The sequence below is a fragment of the Ictidomys tridecemlineatus genome, chromosome X (assembly GCF_052094955.1).
Source record: "Ictidomys tridecemlineatus isolate mIctTri1 chromosome X, mIctTri1.hap1, whole genome shotgun sequence".
Classification (NCBI taxonomy): Eukaryota; Metazoa; Chordata; class Mammalia; order Rodentia; family Sciuridae; genus Ictidomys; species Ictidomys tridecemlineatus.
The window spans coordinates 6,418,437-6,437,317 of record NC_135493.1 but is presented as its reverse complement, the minus strand read 5'-3'; the positions used below and the strand labels follow the sequence as shown (position 1 = coordinate 6,437,317).

Sequence of the window (18,881 nt, the reverse complement as noted above, 5' to 3'; positions counted from 1 at the left end):
TGATGCTCTCTGCTATGTTATGATGTAAGAATAAACCTTAGGTGTAATAGTAAGAATTTTGATCTCTGAGTTACTGTTAGTAAAGTTGGGTGTCCAACAGTATAATGTGGATTGCTTAGGAGTGTTGCCTGTTTAGAGCAACTCCAAATACTGCAGTTAAGTATGGGTCACAGCATGCCAGAGCTAGGAGGCATCCTCACAATCAGGCTATCCAGAGCTCATTACTGGTGTCTGAAGGTGTTAGGTGCAGAACAGTCTGAACTATGTTATCTGCAGGGCAGGCTGAACAAATGTTAGCTGTAGGATAGCCCACACACTCAAAACCCCCTCTGTCTGGTCCTTTATCACCTGTTTGCGTCAAACCTGAACATTCAACCCACTCCCCCTTGTGCCAACAAGGCAGCTTGCAGACCCAGAGGCCCCGTTAGATTTGGGCTATAAAAACTCCTTCCTGCTGGGCCCCTCTCTCTCTTGCTCTCTTGCTGTCTTGTTTTCTTGCTCTGTCTCTCTCTCTTGATCTCTCTGTCTCCCTTGCGTGCATGCTCCCCCCCCCCTTTCTCTCTTTTCTCCTCTGTTTCACTGCTACAAAAAGATCTCTTGGTCGCTCCCAGTGTTGTGGTCACTTTCCTTTCAGAAGGCAAACTGCAATTTGTCTCACTTATAAGTTCTTGTAATGTAACAATAGGTTGAATATCTACTATCTTCACTGTAGTCATGTTAACATCCAATACAGCCCAATAAAACTTTTTGCCATGATGGAAAAGGTCCATACCAGTACTATCTCAGATAGTAGTTAAAAGCCAGGTGGCAAGTGAGCCCTTGATATTGTGGCTATGATGATTGAGGAATTGATTTCTTAACTTCATTTAATTTTGAATAATTAATATTTGCATTTAAATAGTACTATTTAACTAGTGTTGGCTGTAGAGTAGTGTGGTGACTAATTGCAGTGACTGTAGCAACTAGCGAGCATATCATAGGAATGCACGTGAGGAGGAATAAGCATCCAAGACAGGAATATAAACAAGTTATTTATTTGTGTTGATGTATGATAAACAGTCAGGCTACTGACATGGCCTCAGCCTAATACATGCATTTATTGAATAAGCAGTTAACAAGAACCTATACGGGTTTTAAACGGGGCAGGGGTACACAAGGCACCATCCAAGGAGTTTAAAAGGCGCAAGACATTGGAAAGAGACGATATTTCACTGGGAAGGATCCTGACTCAGGCCTCGCGAGGGCTTCACGTGCCACGAGAGCTCCACTGCCCAGGGGCTTCTGGGTCATGGGCTGGCCCCAGGGGCTTCTGGGTTGTAGAGCAGTTAGTGAGGTCACAATTCTGTGGGGTGGCATACTAGAGTCATGCCATCCGAGCTTCGGTCAACAAGGCGGAGGACTAGGTCCAAGAGCCGGGCAGTGCGGGGGGCACGAGCAAGGCTGGTATCTTGTGAGGCAGGGTGTAAGGTGGAGAATCCGGCTACCGCCACTCATCCAAGGAATATCATTTCTGGTCGCGAGGCCATCATGGCAGCCATGCCTCAGACTAGCTGGCTGACATCTCTAAGAGGCTTCAGGGCCAAGACACGCCAATCTTTGATAAAAATGTGGGCCCGCAGGAGATTGGGATTTGTCATGCTGTCCATCATGGCCCTACTGTTGCTGGGCTGCTACTTCAGCTGTGGTGAGTGCTGATTCCGGACTATACCAAGCGTCACTAGCGATCGATGGGTGGGGGGCACACCAACTGTGTTCCTTTCGTCCTCTCAGTGGTCTTCTCCCTGCCCAAGCCAACTTTGGCCTGGGCACGTCTTGGCGTCCTTCCTGTGTTTTGTCCCTCAGCCTCCTCAGTCACCCTCACAAATTCCTTCCCTCCCTCCTTCCCTCGATGTCCTCACTGCCTGTCTTCTTTCACCTCCAGCCTCCCTAATCTTCCCACTTTTTTTATTGAGCAGAAGTTCAAACAGTGTAAGGGTATGTTATAGTGAGTGGTTCCGGTGATTTAATGTATTGAAATGTTCAATTATTACGTTTATTTGGTTCTAAAATATTTTAATTCCCCCCAATTAAAACCCCCACCACTGACTTGTAATTCCCCATCCTATTTTACAGCATTGTATTCAGGACTCAGTAGTATTCCATTGCATGGATATGCTACACTTTGTCCATCTGTCTATCAAATTTACCAGATTTGGGTTTCCCTTTTAGGGCACAATTGTGCTTTGGATTTTTGTGTACAAGTTTTGTTGTCATTTCTGGTACTACAGAGTGAACCCACAGGTGCAATACCACTGACCTACATGCTCAGACTTTTTTTTTTTTTTTTTTGGCACCCGGAATTGAACTCAGGCACTCCACTAGTGAGCCACTTCCCCAGACCTATTTTATATTCTTTATTTAGCTACACTCAATTCCTTAGCCCTCCCCATTGCTGAGGTTGGCTTTGAACTTGGAATCCTCCTGCCTCAGCCTCCCAAACCAATAGGATTATAGGAGTCTGTCACCATACCTGGCACTATTTTTTTTTTTTTGGTACCAGGCATTGAACTAAGGAGCACTTGACCACTGAACCACATCCCCAGCCCTATTTTGTATTTTATTTAGAGACAGGGTCTCTCTGAGTTGCTTAGTGCCTCCCTGTTGCCAAGACTGGTTTTGAACTAATCCTCTTGCCTCAGCCTCCCAAGCTGCTATGTTAATAGGCATTGGCCACTGTGCCCAGAATTTATTTATTTTAAGAAATGGTCTGGCCAAGTTGTGAAGGCATCTGAAACTTGTGATCCTTCTGCTTCGATCTCCTGAGTGGCTGGCATTGCAGGTGTGTGCCAGCATGCTAGGCCTTTTACAAGTTCTTCTGTAGACATACTTTAAGTTCTGATGAATTTGTGGATTTATTTCTGGGCCACCAGTGTGGAATTATGGAGTCACATGGGAACTCCATATTGAACTTTTGGAGAAACTCTCAAGACTGTTTTATAAAGTGACTAAATAATTTTATATCTCCACCAAAAATATTTGAGGGTTCCCATTTCAACATTTGTTATCCCTACTTTTTGATTATGGTCGTCCTCATAGATATGAAATGGTATCTTCTTATGGCTTTGATTTGTGTTTCTCTAATATCTAATGAGATTAAGCATTTTTCAGGGACTTTCGTTATGCTATTTGTATATCTTTGCAGAAATATATTTTCAAATCATTGGACCATTTTTTAAAATGCATTGTTTGTGGTTTCATTGACAAATTGCAAGAATTCTTTATGTATTTTGTATATTGGATCCTTATCAGATAATGTGATTTGCAAATATTTCTTCCCATTCTACAGATTATCTTTTTACTTTCTTGATAATGTTTTTTGATGTGCTAAAGTCCTTTTTATCTATTTTTCCCGTTTGTCTGCTTGGGTGTTTTTAGTAGTTGTGTGTGTGTGTGTGTGTGTGTGTGTGTGTGTGTGTGTGTGTGAGACAGACAGAGAGAGAGAGAGAGAGAGAGAGAGAGAGAGAGAGAGAGAGAGAGAGAGAGAGATATCTAAGAATCCATTGCCAAATCTAAGGTCATGAAGATAACTCCTATGCTTTATTCTGAAAGTTTTATTATTTTAGCTATTATATTTGAATTGTTGATCTACCTTGTGTTAATTTTTTTATATAAGGTATGTTAGCAGTGTTTTAACATTGTTCTTTTGTATGTGGATATCTATTTGTCCCAGCATTCTTGGTGGAAGAGATAATTCATTCCCTAGTAAACAGTTTTGGCACCCCTGTTGAAAATTAGTTGACCATAAATTTGTGGATTTATTTCTGGGCACCTAGTTTGATTCTTTAGATATTCATGTCTATCTCTTTGCCAGTACTATATACTCTTTTGATTACTACAGCTTTATAGCAAGTTTGGAAGTTGAGATATATGAGTCCTCTGATTTTGTTCACCCATATTGTTTTGAGTATTTAATATATCTTGCAAATCTATGTAAATATGGGAGGAAGCTTTCCTATTTCTACAACAAGGCCATTGAAATTTTTATAGGGTTTTCACTGAATCCATAGCTCACTTTGAGCCATATTGCCATTTTGACAACCTTATTTTCTGATCCATGAATATGAGATGTTTTTCCTTTATTTGTATCAGTTTCCAGTTTATTTGAGTAAGGCTTTGTAGTTTTCACTATATAATTCTTTATTTTTTAGATGTTATTGCAAATGAAATGGTTTTCTTTTCCAATTGTTTATTGCTGTTATATAAAAGCACAACTGATTTTTATGTATTGGTTTTGTATCCTGCAAATTTGCTACATTTGCTCAATAGCTCTAGTACATTTGTTTTCTTTTTTGAATTCTCTTGTCCTAATGCACTTATAGGCTGGTTCTCCCATTCAGTGTTGAATGACAGAGCATGTCATTTTCTTTTACCAGACATTAAAGGGAATTATCCTATAATTATATCATTATGTATAATGTTTCTGAAGGTGTTTTTTTGGTAGATCACCAAATAGCAAATATTGGTGTGAAACATATTACCATAATACCTATTCACAGTAAATTATTTTTACATTTTCTCACATCTTTATCAAGATTCAATATCAACAGTATTCTGGATTCATAAAACATGAGATTTATACAGCTGTTCCTTTATCATGTTATAACAATTTATATGTGCAACTATTTATGAAAAGTGTGGTATCTAATAAAATTTCCTAGAACTCATGCTTAAATTTGTCTGGATCTGATATTTTCATTTGTCTATTTGCTAGTAGGTATTTTTGTGGCCTTTTCCAATATTCTAGATATAAATTTTATTTGTAAATGGAGATAATTTTACTTCTTACTTTTGACTTCGGATGCCTTTTATTTCCTTTTGTTGCATAATTTCTCTTGCTATTATACTCAGTTAGTATAATATTGAATAGCAGTGGTGATTGTGGGCCTGTTTGTCTTAATGGGAAAGCTTTCAAACTTTCACCATTGATTATGATAATAGCCATTGATTTTTCATAAATGTTCTTTATCCATGCTGAGGAAAATTTCTTGTTTCTAGTTTGCTGAGGAAATTTATCAGGATAGGGTGTTGTATTTTGTCAATTTTTTTCTGCATCAATTGTAATGATTTTTCCTTTCATCCTACTAATGTGGTGTATATTACATTGGTTGCTGTGCTTGTGATTTCTGTTGAAACATCTTTGTATTCCTGGGATAAACTACAAGTGGTCACCATGGATATCCTTTTAATTATGCTGTTCCATTTGGTTTTCTAGAATTATGTTGAGGAATTTTGAATGCATATGTAAAAATAATAATTGTGTGTAGTTTTCTTGCTGTGTCTTGGTCTGGCTTTGGTATCACATTAATACTGGCTTCATAGAATTAGTTATGAAGTGTTCCCCTTCATTTTCCCTAAAACCTTCTTTACATTATCTCTGCCACATCTAATAAATTCCCTTACCTCACCACTTAAAGTACTAACTTCTGTCTATTCTCTAAAAGCCTTTTCACCTCTAACCTCACCTTACTAATCTCCCTTACTTCACTGCTCAAATTATTTATTCTTCTTCCCTTTATAAATATCTTTCTTTACATATTCCCCCTCACAAATCCCTTCCCATCCTCACCTCTTATTGCAAAACTCTAATCTTTCTTATGTTTACTCACATAAAATGCCTTCTTTTCTCTCTAAAGCCTTCCCATCTCAAAGTATTTCCTTTTCTTACTTTGTGCTTAAAGGCCCTTACTTCCTCAATGATATGCTCAAATTTCTTCTCTCCCAGATCTCCACTTACAAACACATTTTACTCCCATCCCCCTCCCAGAGTAAATAACCATCTTAACTTCCCCTAACATGGGCCTTCTTTCTCTCACTAATGCATTCACTTCTTCACCTTCCCTTATATAGACATTTTCTCCCTTGCCTCTTCTCAGAGAGTTCTTACTTCGCTTATCTCTAACATTTATTATCCTCCTTCCTTTATCAAAAATTTTTTACCATGCTCTCCACTTACAAAATTATAAACTCCCCCACCTTCTCTAGCAAATACCTTCACTGCTTCCACTATCCTCACAGTTTTATTTTCCTTCCTTTCTTCCACTTGAAAGGCTTTCTTCCCTCAATTTCCCTTACAAAGAAAAATTTCCATTTGCTCACAGAGTACTAAATTCCTTTACCCCCTTTCCCTATAAAATTTACTCCTTCAACCATGTTCACAGAGGTCTTTTCTGTGGTTTTTGCCTAGGTCCTCCCTTTCTTATCCTCACAAATACTTTCCTTCCCTCATCACCTTAAAAGTCACTTAAAAGTCCTTATTGAACTTCCATTTAGTTTCCTTCATTTCTCAAAAGATCTTCAGTCCCCCACATCCTTTGAATAGTCTTCATTATTGTTCTTTCCTCTGTTTTCCTCCTAAGACTTTCCCTCCCTCAAATTCCTTCCTTTACCTCTTTGTTTATGTTCCTCCAATCTTTCGCTTACTGCCTTCTCAGTATCCTTCTTCTAGCCTTTCAAAAGGTCTCCTCTCCAGATTTTCTCTCTCTCTCAAGTATCTAAAGGTAGTTGACTTCTTCCTTCAAAGCCTTATTTTCTTGCTCTACTGAATGATCTTACTGCCTCACTTAAACTTTTCCTCCCCACCTCCTCCAAATTTCTCCCCCACTCACTCAACTATTTTTTTTTCTTTCCCCTACTATTCTATCCTTCCATCCCTAAGTCTAACATGGCTTTCTGAAAAGAGCCTGCTCTATCTTATGGCCATGATGGCCTGTTCTTTCTACCAGTTCCCTCACAATGGTATTATACCTCCCCATCTGAACAAAGGCCTTAGATTTCCCAGTGTCCCTTACTATTTCCAGCTAATGTCCCAAGTCCAATGACTTTTCATTCTTCTTACCTCTAATTTCAGTGGCTTCTTTCTCTTTGCCATCTTCAGATGCCTTTTACCTCCCAACCCTCTGCAAAGTTTTCGTATAAGAGATAGACAAATAAATATGGGGCAAGGACATTGCAAATAAAAGAACAATATACACTATGTTCCAACTATTTGGATTTATACATTTTTTCAGGGATTAAATTCAAAGTTAAAAAAATGTATGCTGTGCTTTATCAGCTATTTAAAGAAAAGTTACAAAATAAGATTGCTTTTGAAAAATAATAAAGATACTTTAAAATTATTTATCATATTACCAAAATTATTTGTATTTATTTTTCTTCCAATTTGTATATAATACCAAAGTATTTCTGAATTATTTGTATTTTATTTGAAAGTTAGTACAACACTGAAAGCCTCCTCATCCTCTTAAAAGGCAAAAAATAAAAATAAAACCTAAAATTTAAATTGTACTTCTAATTTTGAGTAGAGCTCCCAGAAGAGAACTGTCTATTCAGTGGGATTTATTTATTTTAATGAAGACTTTTTCCATTGTAGGTTAATTTTCTTCTAATATAATTCACAATTCATTCTTTATATTATCAGATTTCCCATATTCCCAGGAAGTAATATGTAACTGTATGGGTTAAATATAATTTTGCATTGAAAATGTTTTCACTTAATTAATGTAACTAAAATGCCCTATGTTATGGGTTGAGCCATAGCTCCCCTCAAAATGTTCAGCATTTTAATCCCTAGTACCTGAGAATGTGACTTTATTGGGAGATAAGGTCTTTATAAAAGTGATCAAGTTACAATGACGGGATCTACAGTGGACTCTAATAGAATATGACTGGTGCCCTTATTAAGTAAAGGGAAAATTTGTTTCTAGACCCAAATGTTGAGTTCTAGGAAGAGGTAAGAAAGACTTTTTGAATAGATATATAGAGAAGGCAGACTTCTTTAAGTCAAAGAAAGAAGCCTTTTCTCATAACCCTAAGCTAAACCCCTTAATTTTGAACTTTTAATCACCAGAATTGTGAGACAATACATTTTGGTTTTAAGATACTCAATTTATGGTATGTTATTTTAATAGCAAAGTAATACATATCCAGAGGTAAAATAATTTGTCCTTGGCCTTGGAGAATTATAGTGAAAGCAGAATATGTGGTCCTGGTATTAACATTTCCTTTGTCTTTCTTAGACCCTTCTGAGTTCTCTTGGATTTAATACCACCAAGAGGAATTGAGGTTGAGTGACTGAAGGTAACTCTGGGATATCTCTAGTTTATATTGTAATTTGGATTCCTGGACAAGTTACTTTTTGGGTTATACTTATACAACAGTCATATGGACCAGTGGCATGAAAGATGAGGAGCAGATTGGAGACTGGCATTTTGATCCCAACTCTCCCACCAGTTCTTTAGAAACAGGGAGCACTTCCAAATTCATTCTATGAGGCCAGTATCACTCTGATTCCAAAACCAGGCAAAGACACATCAAAAAAAGAAAACTTCTGACCAATATCTCTAATGAACATAGATGTAAAAATTCTTAATAAAATTCTGGCAAATCAAATACAAAAACATATCAAAAAGATTGTGCACCATGATCAAGTGGACTTCATCCCAGGGATGCAAGGTTGGTTCAACATACAGAAATCAATAAATGTAATTCATCACATCAGTAGACTTGAAGATAAGAATCATATCATCTCAATAGATGCAGAAAAAGCATTTGACATAATACAGCACCCCTTTATGTTCAAAACACTAGAAAATATAGGGATAACAGGAACATATCTCAACATTATAAAGCTATCTATGCTAAGCCCCAGGCCAACATTATTCTAAATGGAAAAAAATGAAGGCATTCCCTCTAAAAACTGGAACAGGACAAGGATGTCCTCTTTCACCACTTCTATTTAACATGGTTCTTGAAACACTGTCCAGAGCAATTAGACGAAAGAAATTAAATGGATGCATATAGGAAAAGAAGAACTCAAATTGGTACTATCTGCTGATGATATGATTCTATACTTAGAAGACCCTAAAACTATTGAATCAATTCTTATTGTGTATCCTTTCCAGAGTAGATAAAAAATGAGAAATAAAGATGAACTCAGGTAATATCATCATATTGCTTTAACTCCTGGATAAAATATAGTAACTAGATTCTGTTTCATTATATTATAATTCTTTATCTGTTATTCTTGGGGTGTGAATGAGGCATTGCACATAGAAAGTGTCTGCATGCCATATATATAATTGAGCAACACCTTACTCTTGCTTTAACCATGTGTGCATGTGATGTAGTTGGTGAATCCCTAAACTAGGAGTTAGGAGACCTTGATTGTTGTTATTCTGCCACTGATGTGCTTTATGACCTTCAGTGGATCATTTTACCTTTTAAGACTTCAGTTTCTTTGCTTTAAAAATAAAAAAAACTGAATGCATATTATGCCTGATTAGTAATTTGTATTATATCTTCTTAACTCTTGGTTATCTTAAAGCTACCAGTTAGTTATTTTTAAAATTTAAACTACCTCAATTTGCAATGTATATTTATTTAAAAAGGGAACTGTGGCAGTTATAAGTGGAAAACTGGTTGTATTTGCTGTGATGAGATGACAGTATCAAAATACATACCCTGAAAACATAGTAGTGCTAATTTAAAATTTTAAATAATAGAAATAAATGATGAAAGACACAGAAAATATTTACTCATTTTACATTGTACTGAACACTTCATGTAAGACTTCATTTAATCATTATAATCTTTCAAAGTAAATATTATCCCCATTTTGTACATAAGTAACCTGAGGCAAAGAGAAGATTATTAACTTGCCCAAGTTCACCAGCTAGTATGTGACAGAGCCAGAATGCAAATTCAGGTCTTTTTTTTTTATTGGTTCTTTTTGGTTGTACATGACAATAGGATTCATTTTGATATAATTATAAAGGCATGGGATTTTTGAGACCATGGTCCAGAAAAACAACTGCATAGGTAGACCTTCAAAGTCCAAACAGAATCTTTTGAAACACCATTAGCTGCTGTTCTCATTCTGTCTCCTCACCTTCTTTCATTCAGTTCCCTAGTGCAGACCTGGCAACATAATTTGTAAATGAAAATACAGGCTCCCTTGTAAGAAATTTATTATGGATTTCAAGTTGTCAACAGCCAGTAGCAGAATATTAGATCAAGCATAGGGCCCCTCTAAGAGAAGGGACCTGGCACAATTGTAAACACCACATATCTAGGAAGTTCTCTAAACTGAGTCTGATTTTTCTTTTCCTTTGAAATGCAGTTTAGATTTTCAATCTTTTTTTTTCATAACAGGGAAATTAAAAGATAAAAACTCTTTGTGACAGGGAAACATAATTGGTTGTTTACCATTTCCTGCTGCCATTTAAGGAAGCTGACTCCCAATAATCTTTTATTTGCTGAGCATGCTAATGAGTCTAAGGATGCAAATTAAAGGCCAAGAGGATGAAATTATTCTGCATATGAAAAGCGTTGCAAAAGGGAAAGGAAGCTGGAGGCAGCATGGCTGGAGAGGAAGATCCAGGAAAAGATTTGTGTGCTGGCTAGCTGTTAGGAAATTTGGAAGAGAGGGAAGGAAAGATGACAGTGAGCCTGGGGAAGAAAGAACAAGGATGTTTAAAGGGATTTTATAAAATTTTACCATTTGATGTCACTTTTGTAGGCTTGAAATGCTACTAATATTTTTCTTTTACACTTTTAAATAAATACATAAATAACAAAGAATTATACATCTATAAGTATTCCATCTGTATTCCACCTAATTGTACTCATACCACATTTTGAGTAATAACTGTTCAAGTTAATTTTTAAGTAATTGTCTTTAATAGTAGAGAAGAAACCATAGGTGAGCAAGGTTAAATGTGTTTGAAATTTGTTCAGGCAACCACCAGTGGTGTTATTTGAGTAAATATGTTTAATTCTCTCCCCAATTTCAAATACCTGTTGAAATTACCAAAAGATTATTATCGTGGACAACTGGAAAACCTAGAAGAGTGCCATCTACTATTTGTATGCCAAGAATATGGTCTTCTGAAAGAATGAAGGCCAGACAAAACTGAGAGAAATCAAAGCAACCTGTGTTTCTCCTCAGATTCAGCACAAGCATATCTGGAGGCTAAGGCATTTTGATCTAGGGATTCTACAAAGAGGAATAAATCTCTGTCTTTGAGGGACTCAAGAGAAAACACCACTTTTGGGATATAACCTAAAGTGGAGACTCAGTGTGTGGTATGCTATCACCAGCCAATGCTGCAGATGACATGCTGAGTCAAGTGGTAATAAGTATGGTCAGTTGGATAGGGGGGCCACTAAGAGAAGGGCAGTACAAAGATCCTGGTAAAGCCTCTTTTAACTATAATTGCCTCCTTGTGTCATGTAGGACAGTGAACCCCCTGTAATCATGCAAAATTAATTTAATTTTGTGTCCCCTGATCTATAAGTGCTCTTCCAGGCCCTTAGTGTAGCCAGCTACTTCAAATCTTAATTTGTTTTAGCTTAAATATCACCTCAGAGAGGCTAACCCATATTTAAAGCAGGCTTTCTATCTTATTCTGTATTAGTATTTACTTTGTTCATAGCACTTATTACAATTTGGAATTATTTAATTCATTAGTTTACTTGTTTTTTGTCTGTCTTTTCTACTGTATTATAATAAGCTCCATGAGAGAGGGAATCTTTTTTTTTTAAAGAGAGAGAGAGAATTTTTTAATATTTGTTTTTTAGTTTTCGGTGGACACAACATCTTTATTTTATTTTTATGTGGTGCTGAGGATCGAACCCAGTGCCCCGCGCATGCCAGGTGAGCGCATTACCGTTTGAGCCACATCCCCAGCCCGAGAGTGGGAATCTTGTCTGACTTGTTCACTGATGTAACCTACCCAAATGTAAAATATAATAGGTATTCAATAATAAGTATAACTTTAAAAAAATATTGACAAGATATGTCATGTGCAGCAAAGATAAAATTTTCATACACTTATGCATAGTGTTGAATACAAAAACAGTTAAAATTCAAGTAGAAATGGAAAAAAACTACAATAATGGTAGGAAACTAATATATATCTTTTAGTATTTGACATAGAAAATATAGTTCATTCAGATAATAGAATTTAGCTTGATTTAATATTTATAATAGAATTCATTGTGAGAATACATTTTCAAATGACTTTGGAAGTTTTTATTAAAATGAGAAAGAAAATTTATCATTGATATCAAGGAAATTTAAAAGTGTAAGTCAATATTCCTATGATTCTGTTCTTATATTACTTTTGTAAGTGGATAATTTCCTAGGGAAATGAAAATAATGAAATTGACTCATGGATAAGAAGAAGTAAAAAGTTAAAGAACTATACCCCTCCAAAAAGTAGACTCAGAATTGAATTGATGAATTTTCTTGAAACTTAATGGATAAAATAATTATTATACTGTTTAAACCATCTCACTATAGAAAAGATAGGAATCTTCCTAGATTATTCTATGAAGCAAGTATAACTCCTATGCCAAAATCTATAGGTACAGCAAATAAAACTACAGATACACTTAAGAATGTTGATCCATCCTGGCATGGTGGTGCATGCCTGTAATCCCAGCAGCTTGGGAGGCTAAGGCAGGAGAATCGTGAGTTCAAAGCCAGCCTCAGCAAAAGCAACTTAGTGAGACCCTGTCTCTAAATAAAATGCATAATAGGGCTGGGGATGTGTCTCAGTGGTTGAGTGTCCCTGAGTTCAATCCCCGGTACTCCCTCAAAAAATGTTGATCCACAAAGCCTACAATAGCATTAGAACTTGTGGGCTTTATTTCAGGTATGCAACATTATTTTAATATTGGAAAATATTAATATTTAACAGTTGATATACAAGAAGAAATATGGTCATGGAAATAAATAATGACATCATTTGATAAAATCCTGCTTCTATTTTAGATTAAAACTGAAACAACAGAAAATTTGTAATAAATTATGATTAGGGGGCTGGGGATGTGGCTCAAGCGGTAGCACGCTCGCCTGGCATGCGTGCGACCCGGGTTCGATCCTCAGCACCACATACCAACAAAGGTATTGTGTCCGCCGAGAACTAAAAAATAAATATTGAGAATTCTCTCTCTCTCTCCTCTCTCACTCTCTCTTTAAAAAAATTATGATTAGATAAATACATCCTTTATTTAATAAAAGATATCTGTCTTAGGGCTGGGAATGTAGCTCAGTGGCGAGGGCACTTGCCTAGCATGTATGAAGCCTGGGTTTAATTCTCATTTCTTATCTATCTATCTATCTATCTATCTATCTATCTATCTATCTATCTATCTATCTATCTAAAGCTAGCATCCAACATTATACTTGATGAAAAACTAACATTCCTATTAAAGTCAAGGAAAACTAAGAATGCCTATCATTATAGTGGTTATTCACCATAGATTTAGAAGTAAGTTCTAAGTAGTGGAATGAAAGAATAAAAAGAACCATGTAAAACCACAAGAATGGGAAATTATACTCCATGTATGTATAATATGTCAATATACACTCTACTGTCATATATATCTAAAAAGAACAAATAAAAATTTTAAAAAAGAACTATTAATATTGGAAAGAAAGGAGACAAAACTGTCTATACTTATGATAATATGATTGGCTATATGGAATAAAACTGAAGAACAATAAAACTAATGAAAGTAAATTTATGGGAGTAAGTAGGTAAGAAAATATTAAGAACAAAAACAAATAACTCTCTTATGTACCAGAAATCAGCTATAAAATGTGGTGAATGGATAATATTTATATAACAACAAAATATTTATAATACCTGAAAATAAATATAAGAAAGGTGCAGGATATACATAAATGCAACTATAAACTTTTACCCAGTGATATAAAAAGAGACTTGAATAAATGGAGAAACAAAACAATAATTAGGTGAGAAAACTTAGCAAACTACCACTTCTTTCCAAATGAATCTGCATTTAACTGAATTTATGCCTAGCATGGGACACACAGTAAATAGTTTTTTGAAAAAATGCTTAAATAAATGAATGCAATCACAGTAAAAACCTAATTAGGATTTTTTTTGACTTGACAAAATGGTTCTAAGGTTCATCTAAAAATTCTTCAGAGTTCAGAATAAAATTTTGATAAAAAAGATTAATGAAATAATTGCTAGTTAAGCTTATTAAAACAGAACAATAAAAGATCAATTTTCACTGGTATTGGTGCATGAACACATAAATTAGTGGAATCATAAAATGTCAAGAAACGGGTCTATATAAAAACTTAGAATGTGATGATCTTATAAATAGAAATGATGGATTTAATTTTCTTCACTTTTTTTGGTTTATTCAAGAATTCTAGACAGAAAAGTAGGTTTTTGTTCTATTTCTTTAGCAATTTTAGCTATTATGGCTACACAGTAGCACCAACATTTTTCTTCATAGTCTCTTAGATAACTTATTTCTAGTTTCCTCTAGTCATAATAACCTATTATATATTTTATGAAGATCTGAAAGAGAGGAGTTTGAAGGCTCCAAACCTAAAGATATGGTGAAAGGGAAATGCTCATTACCATGACCTGATTGTTGTGTGCTATATAAATTATTGAAATATCACACTATAGAAAATATTGACAATTAATACATGCTAATCAAAAATATAAAGGATGAATTTAATAAATAGTATTAGGAAAGCTTAAAATGTATCCCTAATTAATAACATATCCCAAAATGTATAACAAATGGATTAAATATTTTAATTTTAAAAGTGAAATGTTGAAGGAACCATTAGAGTGCAGAATGTCTTCCTAAACATGACCTGAAAAGCAGAAATAACAAAAAGATTGATAGATTTTAAGAAATAATAATGAGATTGATAGATTTGATTACAAACAAAACTTGAAATTTCAGAACCTCCCATACATCATAAATCATGTAACTGACTTCCTTGAAAAAATATTTGTAACTTGTGGCAGATTAAGACTTAAGTTCCCTATTACACAATTGAATGTATGAAAGATGTAAACTTTTAACTGATGACTAAAGGTGCAAATCAAAACAAAAGGCATTTTATTTTAATTTGGCCACCAAATTAGGAAATTACAAAAGACAGAATGGAAGAATATTGGTACTTTCTTGTACTACTTGTAGAAGTATACTTTGGGGTAGCTTAGTTGGAGAGTAATTTGCATATGGTCAAGAGCCAATCAATAAGAATTTATGTTAAGAACTTTTTCATTAATATCTTCATATATATATAGCTCCAGTGATAATCTGCAAACCAGTGATAATCATTGCAGTGTTCTTTATAACAGCAATAAATTGCTAACAATCTAAATTTTTTTATATGGAAATAGTTAACAGTTATAATTGAGCTTTATATTGAAATACTGGGATATTATTTTTTTAATATTTATTTTTTTAGTTATAGGTGGACACAATACCTTCATTTTTATTTTTATGTGGTGCTGAGGATCCAACCCAGTGCCTCACGCATGGTAGGTAAGCGCTCTACCTCTGAGCCACAACCCCAGCCCCCTGGGGTATTATTAAAGAGAATGATAGGTAATAATGATATGGACAAACCTTTGCTAACCTTCTATTTTATAGGAGAGAATTGTGTAAATATGGCAAAAATGTTCTTTGAAATACTGAGAAAGGAGGATAAGGAAGGTTTTATTGTACCTAAGACCTTAATTTTTATCATTATATAAGGAAGCCAACATATTTGCCAAGAATTTCTGTGATGAGTTCTGATTTAGTTGGAATATATACTTTTTCAATTTATAGGCCTTTAAATGTCAGTGTTGTTTGTCAGAGGGAAGTTCACTATTATAAATCATTTCACAGGGCAATAATAGAATTTGTCAGCCTAAAGTTTAAGCATTTGTAAATTGAATACTTTCTTAGTTTCATAGGAAAGGAGAACTATATTTTGATTATTAATAATACCTATGATACTGTGAGATTAAAATACAATATCTGTTAGCTATTAGACTTTCCATAATTAATTTCAGCAAAGATAATTGCTGTTAAAGGGTCATTGATAGTAATGAATGCTGTATATGCTGTGATTAATAATTTTAATTTTTCCAAAGGGTTCTCAGATTCTGTGACTGCAAATGAATTAATCCTATGGAAGAATAAAGATGCTGATGGCCAATCTTTGGAAGAAACATCCACTTGGAAAACTCTGTTGATTTTTCTCTTTCCAACAAGTAAGTTCTTATTTGACCTTTTTGTCAATATCCTTGTTTTGAAAACAGAAAATGGATCCTGCTCTGCCCTTTGCCTTAGGCAAGATAATCTCTCTGAATCTCAATATCCTCATCTTTAAAATGAAAATATTTACCACAAAGTCTTGTGAGGGTGAATCAAGACAATTATTTGTAAGGCATTACATAAAGGTTTGCTATTCTTCACAAAATATATTTCCTTCACGAATACCTAAAGCTTTCACAATTTACCTGAATAGCATTGCCAGAAATTTAGTCATTGACTCAGTATTGTGAAATTGATGTTGTCTGTGGCATTAAACAGAGTATTGTGTGGCTTTGATGTTTTGAAGTATAACAGATGTTTTCCCATCTGTTTTAATGATAAAAAGTACAGGTTTCAAGTCACATCTTCTTTTTGTGATTCTGTATATAATGTGTTTATCAAGCACATGATAACCCTTGAGAATTATTAACTACAAATAAACATGTTTCTTTTTGTATAACATGTGGTGCACTTTCAAGCAGAAGCTTCACATAAATTGACCTGTGTGAATTGCAAACATCAAGCTTTTATTAAGAATAGTGCAGAATTTATTCTAACAAAATTTGATGTATGTTTATGAGCACAAATTGATATCCACTGTTTAATTTCAGACCCTACCACCGAATTCTATGACCTTGCATAAATCTTTTCCTATTTCCATATACTGCTTCCATTAAGTACAAAATAGTCATTAAAATACCTACTATCAATGAGAATAGCAGAATAATTGAGTTCTTTAAAATAAATTAAAATACTGGAATGGTCAAATTGAGTGAAAAAATGAAAAACTGGGAAGGTGTTAATGTTATGTAGGCTAAAAGAATGTTTTACTGAGTGCCAAAGTTGGTCATAAATAACAAAAGACAATTTACACTTTAGAGCTTATGTAAATTGTCACATATTCATAATAGCTATAATATACAAACACTGAAACCATATTTTAAAAGTTATTTGCATTTCCCCCAAATTTCTCTTAACCTGATAAAATTAATTGAGATAAAATCATTTTTATGGAATAATTTTTTCAACAAAATCAAATTGTTTCCTTTTTTAGAAGCATCTGATCTATACTGATTCAAATCTTGAGTGATTAAATATTTATAAAATGTACATATTATCTTGTTTGAAAAGAATAACTAAAAATAGCTAATGGAGAGCATTTTGAATGTTTCAACACAAAGAATTGATAAATGTTTAAAGTGATGGATATATCAGTTACCCTCATCTCATCAACACACACTGTATACATGTATCAAATATCACACCAGAACTCTATAAATATGTATAATTAATATGTGTCAGTTAAAAATAAAAAATAATAACTACATGTTCAAAAAATGTGAACTATTTTAATCAATTTGTTTCCTCCTCTATGTAATTGGAGATAAACACTCTTACTGTTCAAGCATTAAAAATAGCCTTGTTTGCCATTGGACTGTTGTTTGCAAAATATTCATCTTTTAAAGATTAAAATGATAACCTTGAGACAGACTGGTAAGGAAGCTTTAGAGGTCAACTGATCCTTCTTCCTCTTAGACAAAATTTCATATTTCAAACTGATAAAATAGCTTTACTCTTTCTTTAAAAGTTTGACACTGTTTGTCTTTGATATGCATTTTCAGTGTTACTTAGGATGTGAGGAAGCCATAAAAATTAAATATGTCTTAATAAGTGAGCAATACATTAGAGCAAAATTGCTCTGTTCTTTAAAATTACAAGTGTCTCTTATTGAGTTTGAAAGTTAATTTTAATATCTAGCAAAGTTCATCAGATGCAATTTAATTATAAAATAATAGAAGTTCAGCATTAGAAGGGACTTAGAGATTATCTAGTCCAGTATCTACTATGATTTAAACCCTCTTTTTAGCATTCCTGGAAAGTAGTATTTATACAATGCTAATAATGGTGAGAAACTCAGGATGAAGGCATTCTATCCCATCTCTAACTAGATCCTGACTGTTGTCACCCTTTCCTGGGTGTCTGACATTAGAACTCAGTGGGGTATTCCAGATGAAGTCCAACTTGGGGAGAGGAGAGTTATTGTGGGCCTAGCAGAACTGAAGATTTCTTAGAGTATATAACAGTAGGATAAACTTATATATCTCAAATGTCTAGAAAATGAATATCCAGGTCAATTGGTAATACATTAAGTTTTTAACCTTGTAGAATTTACTGTGGTTCTTTATTTCCTTATTTTTAAAATGGAGATTATAAAACTTAGTTTGGGAATTTGTTGTGAAGTTTAGTAGTAATGTGGGTAAAGCAAGGTGTCTGTCCAAAGATGTGCTTAATGAATGGTATCCATTATTATTTTTATCTTAACTTCAGGAATTGCCAGTCTTTAAAGAAAAAGAATATAATAAAATGTATTGAGAGGTTAAAATATACTTAAAACAATTTAATTGTTCTTTACTGATGTTTTAGAATGATTATAAAATATTTGTTTTTTCTTTAAAGCCTGTAATAGTTGAACAAAAGTTTGAACTGAATCTATTTTTGCCTTAAAACATACCTTAATGTATATATTAATGTATAATTTTGTTTGGTATATGTCTGTTTATTTAATATATGTATAACATATTTAATATATGTCTGTTTAATTTATGTACTAATGTAAATCTTTGATGTATGTTTTTCTTTTTTTTTTGTTTTGTTTGGTATTAGGGATTGAACCCAGGGGTGCTTAACCACTAAGCCATATCTCCAGCCCTTTTCATTTTTATTTTTTGCTTTTCTTTTTGAATAAAAAT

At 34.1% G+C, this 18,881-nt stretch overlaps 1 protein-coding gene across 1 annotated transcript in view; it reads left to right on the top strand.

Moving 5' to 3' along the window:
- Positions 1-1,305: 1,305 nt before the first annotated feature.
- Fmr1nb (FMR1 neighbor) overlaps positions 1,306-18,881 on the top strand; it is a 35,199-nt gene continuing 17,623 nt past the window's right edge. Inside the window, exons 1-2 of the mRNA XM_005325187.3 lie at positions 1,306-1,684; positions 15,969-16,088. Of these exons, the coding sequence (XP_005325244.2) occupies positions 1,366-1,684; positions 15,969-16,088 (439 nt within the window). The 5' untranslated portion in view covers positions 1,306-1,365. The remainder of the gene's footprint in view (positions 1,685-15,968; positions 16,089-18,881) is intronic.